The 19,046-nt window shown below is 42.9% G+C and overlaps 1 protein-coding gene across 1 annotated transcript in view; it reads right to left on the reverse strand.

Moving 5' to 3' along the window:
* The window catches only part of DOCK5 (dedicator of cytokinesis 5), a gene marked incomplete in the record, with an annotated part of 3,482,443 nt that overhangs the window by 886,590 nt on the left and 2,576,807 nt on the right, over positions 1-19,046 (reverse strand). Inside the window, 2 exon segments of the mRNA XM_044083155.1 lie at positions 3,154-3,308; positions 5,905-5,963. Of these exon segments, the coding sequence (XP_043939090.1) occupies positions 3,154-3,308; positions 5,905-5,963 (214 nt within the window).

Below are 19,046 nucleotides of genomic sequence, written 5' to 3' on the forward strand. Positions count from 1 at the left end.
GTGTTTTTTTAAAATGTTTTGTTTACCAAAATTAGCTTTACTGCATTTTCTCACATTTGATTTGCAACCCCCACCTCCCCGGGCCAGTAATTCCACTGAAGTGAGCACGAAAATGAAACCCTCAATTTAGTAAGTTGATCTACACATTGCAAGTATTCTTCTTACAGTTAGATCTACAGTCCCCATCCCAGAACAAAAAAACAAATCAGGTGACCAGATAAATGACATTCCCCCCCCAGCCATTCAGGTCCTGTTTCTGTGCCCTGCTCTCAACCCAGCCTCAACTAATTTATTTTAACTGTAGTAAACAGCTGCTACAATTTATTTATTGCCTGCATGGAGCGCTACAATGCTCAGGTTTTATTCAAAACAAGATTTTTTTAGACCACAAATGGAGCGCTACAGTGCTCAGGTTTGACTGCAAATGCAATACTGACTTTTAAAAGCCAGTACTGCATTAATTAAAGATAGGGACCAGCAAGTCGTGATTGCCCATAACACCTTGCACCCGGGGCAGTTGCCCCTCTTGCTCCACCCAAGCTGCACTATTCTGACCTGGTCTAACCCATGCTAGAGCAACTGAGAGTCAGTGGCAGATTAAACAGCGCTCAATTTACAGTTGTCTACAAATTTAGACAACTATAGGCTATAAATGTTAGCCTGAAGGTCTGAGAAACAGAAGCCAAATAGAAGGTCCAACACTGAGCCTATGGCACACAATTAGTAACTTTTCTGTTTTTAGAAGTGGAACACGCAACTCTAACCACATGGATTCTTTCAGACGACCACTATCTACTGCTCAACAAAGGGAATTATATTCAGATTTAAAAGTCTGTCAATAATGCTTGCATGGAGAACAGTATCAAAGGCACTCTCCAGGTCAAGATAAGCTGAATGCACTGCTTTAACTGTTATCCATTGCTCCAGTGACTTTTTCAAAGACATGAATGAGGTTAAAGAGGCAGGACCTTCCTTTAACAAAGATGAGCTGATGACGGTCTAAGGTTAACAGATTTTTTAATGTCCAGATTAATGAGGTCTGAAATGATACGTTCTATAACGTTACATATGAGATATCAAAGATCAACGGGTCTAGAGTTACCAGGGTCTGTGGTTGGGCCACCCTTGTATAATTATAATGGTGGTCTTCTAGGATTAACGGATGTAACCACTGGAGAGGCTTAAATGAAACACTTGAAATAAGGGTTCTGATAGGCCATGATATCCAGGCACATGCATAAAATGTTCTTAGCTTTTGAGAAGGATGAGAGGACTTGCTCCACAGTAATTAAAAGGGGGTGGATGTAGGAGTAAAATCCGCAGTAAATTTTTAAGCAAGAATATTAGCTACTTCCTTTGCGTCAGAGTGGGTAATATTACTGTGTGTTACTGAAGTTACTTTTGGTTTTAGTGGCTATTTTAAGTTCGTACTAAGCTTTGAGCTTCCTAATGGTTCACTTAAAGATCATGTTAAAAGCTGCAATTTTGCATGAAAATAAGACTATTATAAAAGTTTCTAACTTTGCTGCATGTTTATGCCCTTCCAGCCTTTCAGCTGTAAATGGTTAGAAACGCTGATGTTGTTAGGGGTGCAAAAGTCTCCTGGCCTTTGGTTTCTGCATTATCTGCAATATTCACAGAATGAACACACTAACAATAGGAATTTTTAACTAATAATCACATTGTGCATTAAATATTACTTTTATTGGAGGTTTTCATTTCGTGGTTTTGCTTTTTTTTCTTTTTCTGATATTGCTTTAAATAGCAACAGATACTTCTGCGGTGGTGCAGCGGTGGCATTGTTGCCTCAAAGCAAGAGGTTCTCCCTTTCGATTTTTGGCTTGGGTTGGGAGTGCCTTCTATGTGGAGTCTGCATGTCCTCCCTGTGGTCGAGTGGGCGTTCGAAAGATGTGTGTTGAATGGGTGTGCCTTTGTTGAAGGTTGGGCGTTGGGCTGGCAACTCGACACCATAAAAACCAACTGCCAATCATTAGTGGACCGGAGTTCCGCTGTGGCGACCCTTAACCGGGAAAAGCCGAAAGACAAACAACAACATTGCTTTAAATAGCAACAGCAGAGTTGGGTTACTTCTAAAGACACCTACCCACTGAATCACATCATTATGCTGGTAGGCATGATTACTTGACAGATCAAGTCAAGTATGACATGCACAATAAATTACTTTTGGTTACAATTTTACTTAATAAATTGATTTTTTTTAAGCTTTTGGTCATTATGAATTCTGAAATCAGCTGCCACATTCTGCCTTTCAAGCTTACTGAATTCCGACTTTATCAGGTAAATCATCACTTTGAAGTTGATCTTTAAGCTCTTTACTAGCTTGCTTTAAGTGTGCTCTTAATGTAAAGAGAATGACACTTTTGACGAACATTGTACAATTTCCTCCTTTTGTTATATAATTTATTTACATGGGCATTCCACCACAGGAAGGTTGTTTGTAAATTTCCCATTATATTTAGTGTGGATACGGATTGCCTTATCAGTACAATCATTAAAGTGGGACTAGATGTCAGATGCATAAGTAGGCTTTATCAATGAGATCCATCAGTAGAAAATGGATTTTTGTCATCAAGTCACTGAAGGATTGCTTTTGGTAAGCCCCTAAAAACAGAGGTATCTGCAAGGTAAATACCACTAGTTTTAAAAAAAGTCACAAACTTATGGTCTGATTTAGCAAGGAAAAATGATACATACTGAGGTGTTCAAGAAATGGTCATATGTGAAAACAAGATCAAGGTCCCTGGAAGCCCTAGCAGGACAGTTAACTATTTGTATAAGAAAATTAGCATTTATAATGTCAAGGAAGTGTTGAGTATGCCAATCATTGGCTGAATAAGTCAGCCAATATTTTGATGGATAGTTGCAGTCCCTCAGTAGAAACATGTTGGCGTTAACACTGACTTTGGCTGAAGTGTTAAGACAGCTATTATGCTCAGGAGGAGACATTAAAGGTGTTCTATACCTAGCTATGAAGTACTAATTAATATAGTTTAGCATGACTTGCACATCTATGAATTCAATCTTAGTGTCCTGAGAAATCTGTTGTGAGATGACAACATATATGGCTGAAAACTAGTTTATATCTATAGCAGAATGAGTAGAAAAACAAAAATCTATGATAACTTATCTTACCATGTGGAAAGTCCCGTTCCTCATAAAGTTGAACTCACACTGCATCATATCAAAGAAGATGGGAATTGTGGCCTTTCGAAGTTCTGGTTCTGGAACCAGAGTCACTTCCAGAATTGGACCTACCATTGATGGAATGAATTTGATCTTGTGAGGTCCTGCAAGGTAATGAATCATATTTTGAGAGGAAAAAACAGTACCGTCACGTATCACAATATTGACAGAAGATAAGTATACTGGCTGCATTAATTCCATTCCTCACTTCTTTTAGTTATAGGTAAAAAAAAAAAAAATCTAACTGGGAAAAATAAAGAAACAGGAATCTTCAGCATGTGAGAAAACATAGCAACTGGCTTCTGAATACCAAGTTAATCACTTTACTCTATGCTGCACCAAAGGTGTTTTAAACACAATTTATAATGTTGCTGCATTTCAGAACTAACTACATATTCAAATATGTTTTGCAACAAAAACTGTATAATTAAGCAGAATGGTGATGTGAAGTTATTCCAGCAGTGATTATAAATGATTGTGCAGTGGTCTCCAAGTGACTGTGTCAATAATGACTGGAAGTGAAACTGCTAATTTATGAAACAGGCAAGACAGCAAGAGGTCAGCTACTCAGGGCCAGTTTGCTTTTTCAACTCTGCCCCTCAGTAAAAGCAAACTGCAAAGTGAAATATGACCACTTGACAAGGAAGTTATCAACTTCTAAGTTCATTACACAGTATTGGTGACAGTGTGAAGAGCTATAATGACAAAACATGATCCTGTCATAATTAAGATGGAAGGCACATATCGACAAACCAAAGGCTATGAAATTCCTTTGTATTTTGCTTAAGCTAAATCTGCAAGCAAAATAAAACAAAGTCAAGGGTGACACTAGTGTAGGCTAATAAGGACCCATTTTGAGGCACTTCTAAGACTCTGCTTTAAGTTTTTGATAAAGGTGAACACACAACATTCGTGTCTCCAAAACATTTGCAGAGTGCCTCTCCAGTTTCGATGAAGAATAGTAAAGTATTTGCAAACAGTTCTGGAAACATGCTGTCAGGTGTCTGCAAGCTTTTCTTGGTATGCTGTCAGAAAAAAAGATCCACAATAAACTCATCCTTGGGCTTTCACTATTATTCACAACAACTGCACTACTATTACAGATACTGTAAAAAATGCAAAAATCCAAGTTTATTTAAAAAAATGCAGGATAAAAACCTCCTTCCAGTCCCTATGAACACTCAAGGCTGTTTATCAACTACGTAAATTTATCTGTGTCAATGTATGTATGGTATGCATGTGTGTGTGTGTGCGTGCGTGTGGGTATATATATATATATATATATATATATATATATATATAGGTGTGTGTGTGTATACATACACACACACATATATATATATATGGGTCTACCTGAATTAACCGAAACTGTAAATGACCGACAGCGAGAAAACCGACACCAGAAGATCAACAACAGAGAAGACCGACAGCTGAGAATCCCAACGCTGAGAACACCGACATGTTAAGGTACGTGTGCGATAGGGATGGACGTTAGGGTCAGGGTGTGGGTAACTTAAGTGTGTGATAGTGACGGACGTTAGGATAGGGTGCGGGTGAGGAAAGTGTGCGATAGTGACGGACTTTAGGTTTAGGGGCGGGTTAAGTGAGTTAGGGTGCGGGTAAGGTAAGTGTACAATAGTGACGGACCTTAGGGTTAGGGTTTGGGTTAAGGTTACTGCATATATAGTTGTGTATGTAAGGTTTAGTGTAGGTTTGTAAGGTTTTTGGTGTGCTTGTTTTGTGTGTGTGTTTTTCGAGAAAGTTATTTGTTTTGTTGATTGTCGGGATTGCGGTTTGTCGGGCATGTGAAGTTTCGTGTTTTTGAACTTTCGGTTTTGTCGTGTCGGTTATTTCGTTGTCGGTGTTTTATATATATTTATATATATATATTTATATGTATATATGTATACACACACACACACACACACACACACACACACACACACACACACACTCATTAAGCTTACACACTACAAATTACAAATGGAATAGAACACTCCACAGTGTTTGGTATATTTACTTAGTTCTAACAGCACAAAGCATACATAATTTCTAACAGCCAATGTAACTAGATGTTTTTTGAAATAACTTTTACAACATGAAAACATTTTATGACACAATGCTACTTCTGGAAGATGCTTCTTGGAGAAAGACAAGTTATCCAGGGAATTGCCATAAAAATGCTCAGTTTCAGTTAAGAGCTTCCCCAGGATTAAAGCTGCATTAACCATAATTGGTGTCCAACAGCTTTAACCATAAGTGATGCCCAGCAAAAAAATGGATCAAGTTATGTGCAGTCTCAAGATATACCACATACATTAGTAGCAGTGAACTGATTGTAGCAGGCATATTATACATCTATCTGCACATTATCTTCAGTGGACATAGCAGTGCATGCTTGGTACATACATAATGCCCTGAAGATGCTCCATGTTCTGGGCATTCTTTAGTAAATGGCTAAAGACTGGGCAGATGGAAAACAAATCATATCTAGCAGTGTAAGAAACAGTTTACAATACAGAATGTGAAACTTTTAAACACTGTTAGTGCAGCTGAATCTTCGTTAAAATGCAGATGAATAAGGCCACATCCTTGAATGATAATAGTAGTCTAAACATCAGGAGACAAAACACAACTGACACACCACCTCCATTTACCACAAAGCTTCATCATCTGTCCATCATGTTTCTACACACTTACCAAGGTTGTACCACATGTCCCTTATCCTGAAGCCAATCTCCTTCCTCATGTCACCATACCTAGAACAAAGAATAATTCAGGTGGTGGGACAAAAAAAAAAAAAAAACATTATTCATGATGGTTAAAGGTAGCGATTTCCTCCTTACTTAGGAGAAAAGAGCTATTACATTTACTGAAAATTATTTTTGATGTGATCAGGTTTTGTCATCTCACATTTACAACAAATATCAAACAACATTCTTGCTGAAAGCAGCACATGGCAATATGCAAATTGCAGGCCTGTACGCTTCTTTAAAGGAGATGTCAACTTCTTTGCAAGAGCTACAACCGTTCCTTAAGCATTTTCTTGTCCTTTAAACCAAATACTTCACCGAGTAATGCAGTCCAAAACAACACTACGGCCACTGAGAAAAATAATCTTTAATAAAAGTTAAGCGCTTTCATCCCCATAAAACTAGGGACTTCTTCAGAACAAGAATACTTCCACAACTGTTGCTTTTTAAACATAATGAACTAATCACATAACCACGAACATTTACATTTCCCACTACTCGCTTTTACAACCACTTTACTCAAAACTTTGAAATGCACGTATAATGTACATTATTGTCATATTCAATTGATTTGTGTTGGATAATGCTATGTAGTTTTTTATACACACTACTAGCTTTTACAACCACTTTACTCTAAATAAACTTTGAAATGCATGTATAATATATAATAGTCATATTCAATTGATTTGTGTTGGATATTGCTATGTAGTTTTTTATACATACATTTTAAAGTTTATTTAGAGTAAAGTGGTTGTAAAACCTAGTAGTGGGAAATGTAAATGTTCATGGTCATGCAATTAGTTCATTATGTTTAAAAAGCAACAGTTGTGGAAGTATTCTTGTTCTGAAGAAGTCCCTAGTTTTATGGGGATGAAAGCACTTAACTTTTATTAAAGATTATTTTTCTCAGTGGCCGTATTGTTGTTTTGGATTGCATCAGTCCGTGAAGTGTGTGGTTTGTAGTTTCGAATTATCTTCATGGTTCAGCGCTATTTGTATTCAACAGTTAATTTTCTTGTCCTTCAACAACCATCACACAACTACATTTTGGAAAGCAAAATCTAAAAAATATACAGACAGCTCCAAAACAGAAGGTGCAGTATGAACATTTGTACTTTCTGAAATACTGCTTGTAAAACTGAGCAATAGCTGAAACAAAACAAAAATCTGAAATAAATAATAAGATTAAGCTACAAACTAAAGTAAAAAACAGAAAAACAGTTCAAAGAAGTAAGTTTGTAATAAAGTACATTTGTATAAAATCTTACCACAGTGGTAGATGTCCTTCTCTTCACTGTTGCAATTTTCATTATAATACATATCCCCTGCCAAGGGAGGCCCAACATCTGGCTAGTATACCAAAGCCTTTAGGTTGCTTTAAGGTACCATTGTATGTCACAGGTATGCTCCTCGCATAGTGTAAGCATAAAGGTGCTGTCCGGATGTACCAGCCTCAGAAATGAGAGCCATAGAAGGAACACCAATCCAAGGAGTCTAAAGGTAATCAGTACATCCAGAAGAGAGATGTACCGGGGGCAGAGGGAGGGAGTGACTACTGCAACAGTGAAGAGAAGGACATCCATAATTATAAGATTTTATCCAACTGTACTATGTCCTTTTTCACTGTTGCCATATTCATTACAACAAGGAGCGTGCCAAAACTCAAGAGGAGGACAGGGAGGAGGAATGACCAGCAGAGCTCTCTAGGAAGCCATGAAAGACGGCCCTAGCAAAACCGGCTCTCGCTCTTGAAATTCCATCCAGCTTGTAGTGCTTGGTAAATGTATGTACAGAAGTCTAGGTAGCTGCCTTAAGAATAGAGTTAATATCCAAACATTTGAAAAAAGCACCAGAAGAAGCCACAGCTCTTGTAGAATAAGCCTTAACAGAAGGAAGGCTGTTACAATGAATGGGATAACAAAAAGAAATGGCTTTAGAAATCTAAGAAGAAATAGCTTGCTTGGACACAGCCAAACCTAAGGACCTAGGACGAAAATAAACAAAGAGCTGATCAGATTTATGAAAAGTCTTAGTGTTACCTAAATAAAAACGGAGTTGCCTACACACATCCAATGTGTGCAGCACCTTCTCACTAGCAGAGTGCGGAGAAGGGAAAAAAGTGGGAAAATGAATAGACTAAGGGATAATTCATTTACCACCTTGGGCATACAAGAAGGATTAGATTAAAGCAACACCCTGTCCTTATGAAAAAACAAAACGCTACAAGGGTTTGAAACTCAGACACCTGTCTGGTAGAAGTAAGGGCTAACAAAAGTACAATCTTCCAAGAACAATGTTGCAAGAAAGCTGAAGCTGCAGGCTCAAAAGGAGCCTGGGGCAATTTTTCCAAAACAAAATTAAGATCCCAGGGAAGAGGATGAACATGCTTCCTGGGAGGCCTAATATGTATGATACTATTAAGAAATTGTTTGGCCTCAAATCTAGAAGCTAAGGGAGGTGATGAAGACAGACAAAGCAGAGACAGCTGATAAGTAGGCCTTAACAGAAGAATAAGTCAACCCAGCATTGAAAAGTTCACACAGAAAAGAACCAAAGGAACATCCACAGAAAGTGGATCCAGGTTACAAGAAAGACAGCAAACAGAAAACCTCTTCCATTTGGATAAGTAGGATATCCTAGTATTGGGTTTCCATGCCTCCTGCAAGACACTAAACACGTCCTCAGAAAAAAAATGTCTGTGTGAAATCAACATCCTATCACCCACAATGTCAGTTAGAGTGACCAAGTGGGGACGGATGAGAGATCCCTTATCTTGTGTTAGTAGATCCACCCTGTGAGGTAACTTGTGATGACTGCCCTTGGCTAAATGCAGAAAAGGGAACCAATGCTGTATGGGCCAAAAGGGAGTCACCAACAAGATTTTGGAAGTATATTTTGTATTTTGAAGGGGAAGGGAAGGGAAAGCATAAACATACATCCCCTTCCAAGGAAAAGATAGGGCGTACACCTTCCAAACTAGAGGACCTAGGACTCTGGCACAAAACAGAGGAAGTTGTTTGTTCAGACAGGAGGCAAAAAAAAGAAGTTATGTCCTTACCATAATGTTCCATGTGGAGTGTTCATCTTGCCTTTGTTCTTACACATGGGTTCGGAGCCGATCCTCGGCTCCGAGTCAGCCGCTTAGCAAAGCTCTGCATCGAGAAGAAGCTCGAGACCAACCTATCTCCCACAATTCCCTCTGCCCTTACCTCAGATCTAGTTTGCAAAACAACACCAGATCCAGCAACAATAATGTAAACATACATACATACATACATACAAGGGCGTAACTGAAACCAGCAGCACAACAGAGAGAAATCAGTAGCGGGAGAACCAAACCAGACCTCTAAATCGGACGTTCTTTCTGACCTGAGGGTGGGAATGTAAGAACAAAGGCGAGATGAACACTCCACATGGAACGTTATGGTAAGGACATAACTTCTTTATGTGAGAGTGTTCAATCTCGCCGTTTGTTCTTACACATGGGTAGCGTCCCTAGCTCCGTGACCCTGAGAGACTCACGGAAGAACGTTCCTGAGCACAGTGGAACCAAAGGTTGCCCTGTCCCTGGAAATCCTATCCACTTTGTAATGAGTGATGAACGTATGTGGTTTAGACCAAGTGGCGGCTGCACAAATAGTATCCAAAGGTAGGCGGGCCGCATGAGCCAAAGATGTGGAGACTGATCTAGTAGAATGTCCTTTTGGTTTGGTGGGCAAACTTTGATCAGTAGCAGTATAAACAAAGGTAATACAATCAGATAGCCATTTGGAGAGATGCGCCGTCACTGCCATGCCCTTTTTGTTGTCCGCAAAGGCTATAAAGAGTTGGTCTGCTTTTCTGTGATCTTTTGTTCTATCAAGATAGAATCTGAGTTGTCTATGAACATCCAACTTGTGCAACATATATTCCAGCTTATTGGAATGGTTTTTGAAAAATGTGGGGAGTTCAATGGATTGATTAATGTTGTTGGGAAGAAAAGAGGGGTTGGTGCGTAAGGATACCCTATCCGGGTGAAAAATTAAATATGGGTGTTTAATGGAAAGAGCTTGAAGTTCTGACACTCGTCTGGCTGAAGTGATAGCTACTAGAAAGAGAGTTTTCCAGGACAAGAACTTTAAGGAACAGGAAGAGGCTGGTTCAAAAGGTGGTAGCATTAGCTGGGATAAAAGGAGGTTTAGATTCCACAAAGCAGTAGGAAACCTGACTGGTGGTCTAAGATGAAAGGATCCTTTTAAAAAGGCTTTACAAAGCCTATGAGTCATAATAGGCTCTCCATTCTCCCCTACATGAAAGTTAGAAATAGCAGCCAGCTGAACCCTCAAGGTGGCAGTAGAAGCTCCTTGGTGAAATAGCATGGATAGGAACTCTAAAACTTTGTTTAGTGGGGCTATTAAGGGATCTAAATGTTGTGCAGTTGCCCAGTATACAAAACGTTTCCACTTACTAGTGTAAATTTTTGTAGTGGAAGCTTTATGGGAGGCTACTAGAATGTTCTGAACCGCCGGAGAAAGAAGATCAGACCTGGCTAAGAAGGGAAGCAGCCAAGCTGCTAATCTGAGGGACAGGAGCGATGGGTGGGGAGCTCCTGACGAATGGGTCAGTAGATCTGGCTCCGGGTCCAGGATCCAGGGCTCCCGTATTTGGTGTGCTTGAAGAAAGGGAAACCAAATTTGACGAGGCCAGAATGGGGCAATGAGAATTACAGTCCTTTCCAGATCCTTGGCTTTCTGGAGAAATCTCGGTATCAGAGGTATAGGGGGAAAGGCGTACAGGAGACCCGGGGGCTAATCGTGAATCAGAGCGTCCCTGGGGACTTCCCCTGGCGGGGGTAATAGGGCAAAGTAGCTTCTGCATTTGGCGTTCATTGGAGATGCAAACAGATCGCAGCAAGGCTGGCCTCACTTGTGGAATATCCTGTCCGCTATTGTCTGTTTGAGGGACCACTCGTGAGGTAACAGGATGGCTCTGCTCAACCTGTCCGCTATAACGTTGGATAACCCCGGGATGTGCGTTACTATCAGAAAGCGACCCGTGGACTCTGCCCATTGCTAAATTCTCATGGCCTCTCTGCATAACTGGTAAGATTTGGTTCCCCCTTGCTTGTTTATGTACCAGACTACGGACATGTTGTCCGTTTGAACTGCAATGGTCCCTAGAGGTAGAAGGGAGGAAAAGTGTTGCAACGCTAGAAACACTGCCCTCATCTCCAGGACATTGATGTGCAGGTTGTACTCTAGATGGGTCCATTCGCCTTGGACTGTCTGTCCCTGAAAGATGTCCCCCCACCCTATCAGGGAAGCATCCGTGGTCACTGTAGCTGTTGGTGTGGGTAACACAAACGGTCGGCCACCGATGAGATTGCAATTCTGTAACCACCAAGACAGGTGTGTTTTGCAAGTGTTTGTGATGTGAATTTCGTGTGTCAGCGGTAACTGCTGGAACGACCATTGTGCGAACAGCAGCCATTGAAGAACTCTCATGTGTAGTCTTCCCAAGGGAATTGCAATGAGGGAAGCTGACATGAGTCCCAAGACTTTTAGAACCAGTTTGGCTGGGGATTTCTTGGACAACAGAAGTAGAGATATGTGCTTTTGTAGGGAGGCTATCCTTTCTGGGGGAAGTCTTAGAAGCAAGTAACGGGTATCCAAATCTGCCCCTATGAATGAGATATGCTGTGATGGCTGTAAGGCAGATTTTTCGAAATTTATCGAAATTCCGAGTTGAACACAAAGGCCGAGTGTGTAGTCCCTGGCCTGTATCAGTCGACGCTCGGTGGTGGCAGTAAGGAGCCAGTCGTCCAGATATGGAAACACCCGGAATCCTAGGCGTCCCAAGTGAGACGCTACCACTGCCATGCATTTGGTGAAAACCCTGGGGGCTGAGGTTAGACCAAAGGGCAGGGCCCGAAACTGAAAGTGGCTGGCTCCCAGCCGGAAGCGCAGGTGATCTCTGGACGCTCTGGCCATTTTGATGTGGTAGTATGCGTCCTTGAGATCTATTGAGCACATCCAGTCACCCTTCTGCAAGAATGGAAGGATCGATTGAAGCGTGACCATCCGGAACTTTTCTTTCTTCACAAAGGTATTGAGCTTGCTTAGGTCCAGAATTGGCCTCCAGTCCCCTGTCTTTTTTGGAACTAAAAAGAACCTTGAATAAGTTCCGAATCCTCTTTGGTCTGCTGGGACTGGTTGGATGACTCTTTTTTTCTAGCAGCTTTGAAATTTCTATAGCTGCAGGTTCTCGCAGATGGGGCGGTACATCTGGGAATCTTTTCTGCCGTAACGGAGGAAATAGAAATGGAATTTTGTAACCTCTGGTAATAATGATTTTTACCCATCTGTCTGAGGTAAGACTTTGCCAGGCCTGAGGGTATAAAGCTAAGCGACCCCCGACTGCCTCCAGAGCAGGACAGTCAGGCCTCCCTTCGGGAGTGCTGGAAAGGCTTCCCAGGGACCGTATCCCTGTCGCCTTGGTTTTGCGGACCCCCTCTGCCGCCAGGGCGACGTCTTCCACTTCTGCCCCCCCTCTGCCTCTGGAGGGGGCATCACCCTGTGTGCTCGGGAAAGAACCCTGGGGTTTACGAAACCACATTTTCCCACCTCGTTGCCCTTTGGGGTACGGTCTGGATGGGGTGGAAAAAGTCCGACAGCAGACAAAGTCTTTCCCTCTTGTTCACACCGGGTAAGGGTCTCCTTTACTTTGGGGCCAAAAAGAGTGGCACCATCAAAAGGGGCGTTAGTAAAGGAAGACTTGAAGGCTTCCGCAAAGGAGCATAGGCGCATCCAGGATGGTCTACGGAGAGCAATCGCTGAAGCCACAGCCCTACTCGACCCTTCGGCTGCATACGAGATGAGCCTCATGGACGAGTTTACAATAGATGTAAGGGTATTGAGCTGTGCTGTAACTTTATCTGCGACAGCAGCATCTGTGGTACCCTGGAGGGTATCTCCCAACTCTTTGACTAGATCCCTCTGTAAGCGTGTGAAGTGTGTCAAATAGTTCAGCAATCGCATGGAAAAAGTCGCTGAACTGAAAATGCGCTTCCCATACCTGTCCATGGTCCAACTATCTCTGTTAGGCGGATGGACAGACGAGGAAGATTCAGACATCTCCTTTTTAGTGGCAGATGCCACCACCATAGCGTCCACTGGAACTCCCTTTGTGAGGTATGCCTTATCCTGAGGGGCCGTAATATACTTATTAGGCTTTCTGGGAACTGGCTCCACTGTGTCAGGTGTCTCCCACGCCCTTCGAGCAATCAAATCCATTAACTCGTCGAAGGGCGGAGTGACCCAGGAGGAAGAAGGGCGAGCACCGAATGCCTTCAGCAAGACTGACTCATCCTCAGAAGGGGGTAGGGCTTGCCAATCACCTCTCTGTTTTAGGATCTCCAGGATGTCAGAGAAGGAGACATCCTCCGAGGGTGATTTTGGGGACCCTTCTGACTCATCTAAGTCAGTGTCTGATGTTAAGGACTCTTGTGGAGAATCCAAGTGCCTCCTCTTGCACAATCTTTTCCTTGGGACGTCATCGGGGGGGCATCTGATGACGCCTCCGAGGAAGAGGGGGCTCCCTCTGGGAGGGCTGAGACACTGGTGCTCGACACTTTTGAGTAGCCGTAGGTGCAGAAGAGGACAATGGTCCTTTATGGGAGGGAGACGTTGCTTCTGCTGACGTAGTTGTCTGGGAAGACAAAACCTTCCTCGTAAGGTCAAAGGCCCCTGGACCCAGAGCCGAGGAATCCCCCGGTTCCGAAGAATGTGGAGGTATCTCCGACGTGGAAGCCAAGGGCACCGACCCAGAGGACGGAGCCGAGGTGATCCATGCCGAGGCGCCGAGAGGGAGAGTCGGCACCGAAACATTGGTTCGACTCTCGGTCCCGGAACCAAGGACTGATCGTCGGCTCTGCGAGTCCGGGAGAGGTTCCGACGGAGTCGAGGTCAACGGTGCCTACCGAGAAAGAGACGGTTCCGGCACCAAGGGCTCCACTATCAACAGATCAGCGTCTCCCGGCTCCGAGGGCTGAGTAGGCCTCAGAGGAGGACCAGATGGAGACAAGGGAAGGCCTTCGAGTCTCGACACCAACTGAGAGGAGACTGCAATGAGTTTGGACAGGGCCGTGTTCTCCATCAACTTCTGCACCACACAATCTACGTCGGTGTCGGAGAGGGGCCTGGAAGACCGCGTCAAAGGAATCGAGGACGGTGCCGACCTCAAAAGAGCCGGAGGTGGCAGTTCCGTCACCAGCTCCAAGACTCGAGGCTCAGTGACAGACACTAGCTCGATACTCGGCCCCAAAGTCTGTGGAACCGGTGAACGAACTTTAAAGGAAGAGCTCGGAGCCGATGACGTAGGCTCTGAAGTCTTCGACTCCTTCGAAGATTTAGAAGTCTGGTCTGACTTATCTAAAGCCTCCTGAAAAGCAGGCTTCAGAAGACCCCTGTCCATAAGCTTCCTGCACCTATCTGTCATGACCCTTCCACTAAAGGAGTGACATATGGAGCAGTCCTGCTGAAGATGGAGAGGGCCAAGACAGTAGACACAGGAGCTATGGTTGTCTGTGACAGACATCTTCTGTCCGCACTGACATCTTTTAAAGCCTGACTTCACCTTTTCAGACATGTCAAGTGAAAAAAAGGTCACAAGCAACAGTGAAATAACAATCACTACACTTAAACTTAGCCAAAGGCTGTGAAGAAAGGATAAGAAGAGATTATTAACAATTCAACAGTCGAATCCGATATTTAGTGAGTGGGGTAAGCCTAGGGATCCTAACTAAATAAAACTGTTAGAAAACACTAATAATTTAGTCAATCGGAACCAAGACCAAACACATAGACACACACTAACAAGTCTTATAAATCCAAGAACTTTTAGATCAAATTGTATTAGAAATAAAAGCTGTATCTTATCTGACGTTGGCTCAGAGCTCTTCAAGCGATGTGATCAGTTGCAGCGGCAAACTAGATCTGAGGTAAGGGCAGAGGGAATTGTGGGAGATAGGTTGGTCTCGAGCTTCTTCTCGATGCAGAGCTTTGCTAAGCGGCCGACTCGGAGCCGAGGATCAGCTCTGAACCCATGTGTAAGAACAAACGGCGAGATTGAACACTCTCACATTATTCATTAGAGGAGTACCCACCGGTAGACAATGTCCAAAAACACATCCCTGTGAAGTATCCATTCATGTGATCGAGTTAAGGACCTGCTCAGACACAGTCTGTCACAATGTTTTGACCTGAAGGAATGTACACTGACTGAAGAGTCACTTGGAACCAGACAGCAAGTTCTCATACTATAAGAGTACTAACCACTGAAGATAAGACCTTGTACCCCCATTTGTTGACATACCACATCACTGTGGTACTGTCTGTATACACCTTGAGAGGTCCTGGGAAGAAGAGGCCGAAAGGCCTGAAGAACCAGCAGAAGAGGTCTCACCTCATTGATGATGATGTGGTCTTTCGACTGATGAGGCAACCAGAGTCCCTGCACTTTTAGGAAGCTGAAAGCTGTTCCCCCTGAGAAGGAAGAGGTGGATGAAAAGGGAACACTGGATTGAGAGTCAACTGCTGAATCCATAGGCTCATAGGAGGTTACTAGGCTATTGGCTCTGAGGCACTTATAAGGCTAACCAAGTGTTTAGCCCATGTTTTGACAAGTCAGCACCCTATGCCCATGTCCAGCAGAGACAGGTGAAATCCCAGGGGTATATTTTCTGTTTGCCATCCAGTTATCCAGGTTGGGCTTTAAAAGGGGTAAAGAGGTACTCTACTTGATGAGGAGAGGGAGTCTCTATTCTATAGATGGGGAAGTCTCTGGGACACAAATCTGTCCTGCCAACAAGTCCTGTTGATGTCACAGACCTGGTTGAGGCCGCGGGTGTGAGTTACTTGTGTGGAGCTTGATTCAAGGATATGCAGCAGTCCCATCAAGGTGGGGTCCGTGATTGCCTTGTATGCCAGACAGAGGTTACCTCTGATGCGTCTGTATGAAACTGAGTACATGGATTGGACTTTTAGCCTATCTGTGTATGGTAGATGTTTGAGGCCCTGGATTCTTCTGGTGAGGAACCTCTATGGTCTTTCCAGCTGCTCCATTTGCTTTGCGAGGTACATGCCGAAAGGGGCACTGGACTAAATAATGGGCCTTATAAGGGAAGAATACAGGGATGTTTTGACCTCCTTGTCCCTGGACGAGATACCCTTCCTTATGAGGTGGGCCATGTAGAAGGCTTTCTGTACAATGGAAGCAACATGGTGGTCAAAAGTCAGGTTGTTATCACCCTGGGTGCCCAAGTCCCTCACGAATGATTGTGTGCTTAGGACAGTGTTATTAATGTGATAATTTGTGGGGACGTCACTCTCCCCAGAGGGGATGATAATGCATTTTTTGGGATTCAACTTGAGGCCATGTTTCTGGCACCAGTCATTTGTCTGAGTGAGACCCTCTTGGAGGGTGTCCACATCACTAGGGGAACTGATGACAGCACCCAGCTTGCAGTCAACTGCAAACTTGGTCAGCCATAGCCCAGTGGTTTTGGCCTGCACCTCTCAGAAGTATAGCCAAAATAACAGAGGCCCCAAGAGCAAACCCTGGGGTACTCCTCTTGTTATGGGTCTACTGTTTGGGGTGGTTTCCCCTATTTTGACTAGGGGGGTTCTTTCAGTGAGCCAGTTTGCTACCCATTTGGTAACATACGGATTTGATTCCTAGTTGAGGGAGTTTATCTATTATGCTCGAGTGGCGAATAGTGTCAAAGGGTTTGGCCAGGTCAAGGTAGGTGCATCGTCTTTCCCTTGTCCATGGTTTTGGTGACTGTCTCAAAGAATAATAGTCTCCAAAGAATTAACCTGAAAACAGAATTACCACAGAGTTCCAATAAGTGCTCCAACACCACTGAATTGTACTACCACTGGTTCCGTTGTAAGGCCAAACAGCTAGTTGCAGAACAATATTCAATGTCCACTGAAAAATACTGTCGCTTATTCCAACATAAAGCCAACCACTGTTGTCAAAACGTTTCAAAAGTTCATCCTAAGCAGTACGCCAGCCACGAATGTTAAAATAACTAATTTAATAAACTTTAACACTCATTACTAAAAAAACTGCTGCTTGTTCAAAACAATAGTGAAACAAGCAGATACTTAATGCGTTAAAATAAAAAATGCGATAAAAACATTGGCGATATAAAAAAGCTAACTTATACAAACTTTGTAGAGACTGGTTAAGCGCTTTCACCCAAAGTTTATGGGCTTCTTCAGAACACCAACAAGTTTAACAGTCAGCCTTTTAAAACTTTAAAGGCGCCAAAATGAAACTAAACTATTCAAACATTTAAAGTGACAGTGCTTAGTAAATCACTCCAATGTCAAATACAATACAATATTAATTTTTACGCTACCCAAACCAATTTTTTTAAGAAATACTATGAAGCTATTTTAAAAACTGCAACATATAAAGAGAATATTTTTATGTATTGTATCATATGATTCATAAAAATTCAACAAAGTGATGATGGGTCTATAATTTCCCAGATAGGTGGACGCTCCACCTTTGTGTAAAGGGATGACAGTGGCTGTCCTCCACTCAGCTGGGATGAAGCTGGTACTTAGGGTTTGGTTGAACAGGGTGGCTAATGGTGCTGCAAGTTCCTGCTTGAGTTCAAGTAGGATGTAGCCCGGTATGTTATCGGGTCCCAAGCAGGCTGTATTTTTTGCCTTTGAGACAGCAGTGATGACCTGTTCCCCAGAGATAAGGGGAATGGGGCAGGTACTGGGGATATCCTGATTTACTGATTGGGGGGGGGGGGGCAGAAGGGTGAAGTTTTTGCTCAATCTGTCACCCAGCAAGTTTGATATATCTACGACATTTGTATATGTGGTGTCCTTGACCACCAGTTCTGAACAGATCTGGGTGCTTCCTATGAGGTTGCGGACATATGTGAAGAAGTCCTTATGATTGTCTCTAGGTAAATGTGGCCAATTTGGATTCAAAGTTTACTTTGGAGGATTTCACTAGTGCTCTTATCTGCTTGTTCAGGCTAAGGAGACATTGCTTCCAATTGGGCACCTGCTCTTTCTTGGTCTTGGACAGCAATTTTTTCTTTTTGTTATAAAGTTTATTTATTACATATGTCCACCAGACAGGTTTACTCTTCCTTGTGGAGGATGATTTAGTCCTGTCGAATATTCCTGATTCCATGCATCTATATAAATGCTCATATACTGCTTTGGTGCAGTTTTGAATACTGGTGCCAATTTCTACAGAGGGGGGAGGGAGCTGTGAAGCTGTTTACACCATACTTTAGGAGGCTGTAATCAGCTTTGGAGAAGTTTTTATGTCTGATCCTAGCTAGAGGCGGGTTGGGGGAGATGGTGACTTCGAAAGTGACCGCTTTATGGTCGGATCTTACCAGAGAGGATGATACTATAGGGATGCTGCAGTGGTTACTCATGTTGGTTAATACCAAATCCAAGATATTATCACTTCTTGTGGGGGTACTGACCATCTGTTCCAGGGCATTTGCATTGACAAAACTGGGGAATCTCCGGGCATTTGTACTCTGGCATGAGTAGTTCTTCCAATCTATGTTTGGGAAGTTAAAGTCACCCAGGATCTGGGTAAAGAGGTGAATCTTGACAAAGTCGAATGGATCCAAATAGGCAGATTGGACATGTTGAGTATGATTTGGGGGCTGGTAGTTAGCTAGGATTTGAATAGGGGTCTTGTCAATGGTTAACTGCACCTGGAGTGTTGCCTGTGTGTCATACTGTTTGACCAGCCTGAAAGTGTGTACATCTTTAATGTATATTGAAACTCCGGGTCTACATCAGAACATCGAAGTTTTAAAACTTCGAATGTTCTAATATCAACCCCTATTCAGCGAACGCTAAAAATAGCTAAGCTGCAGAACACTGAATTCTTTCCTAGGGAAAGAATTTGGTTGGCCGGTTCTGTGGCTTCGCTATTTTCAGTGCTGTGGTGGAAAGTTACGGGTCAGGTTCAGGTAAGTGTGCAATTGTGTGGACGTTAGGGGTTAGGGCGCAGGTTAGGTGAGTTAGGGGTGGGTTAAGTGAGTTAGGGTTA

Source organism: Protopterus annectens, chromosome 9.part0, assembly GCF_019279795.1.
Source record: "Protopterus annectens isolate FY-2018-M chromosome 9.part0, PAN1.0, whole genome shotgun sequence".
NCBI lineage: Eukaryota > Metazoa > Chordata > Ceratodontiformes > Protopteridae > Protopterus > Protopterus annectens.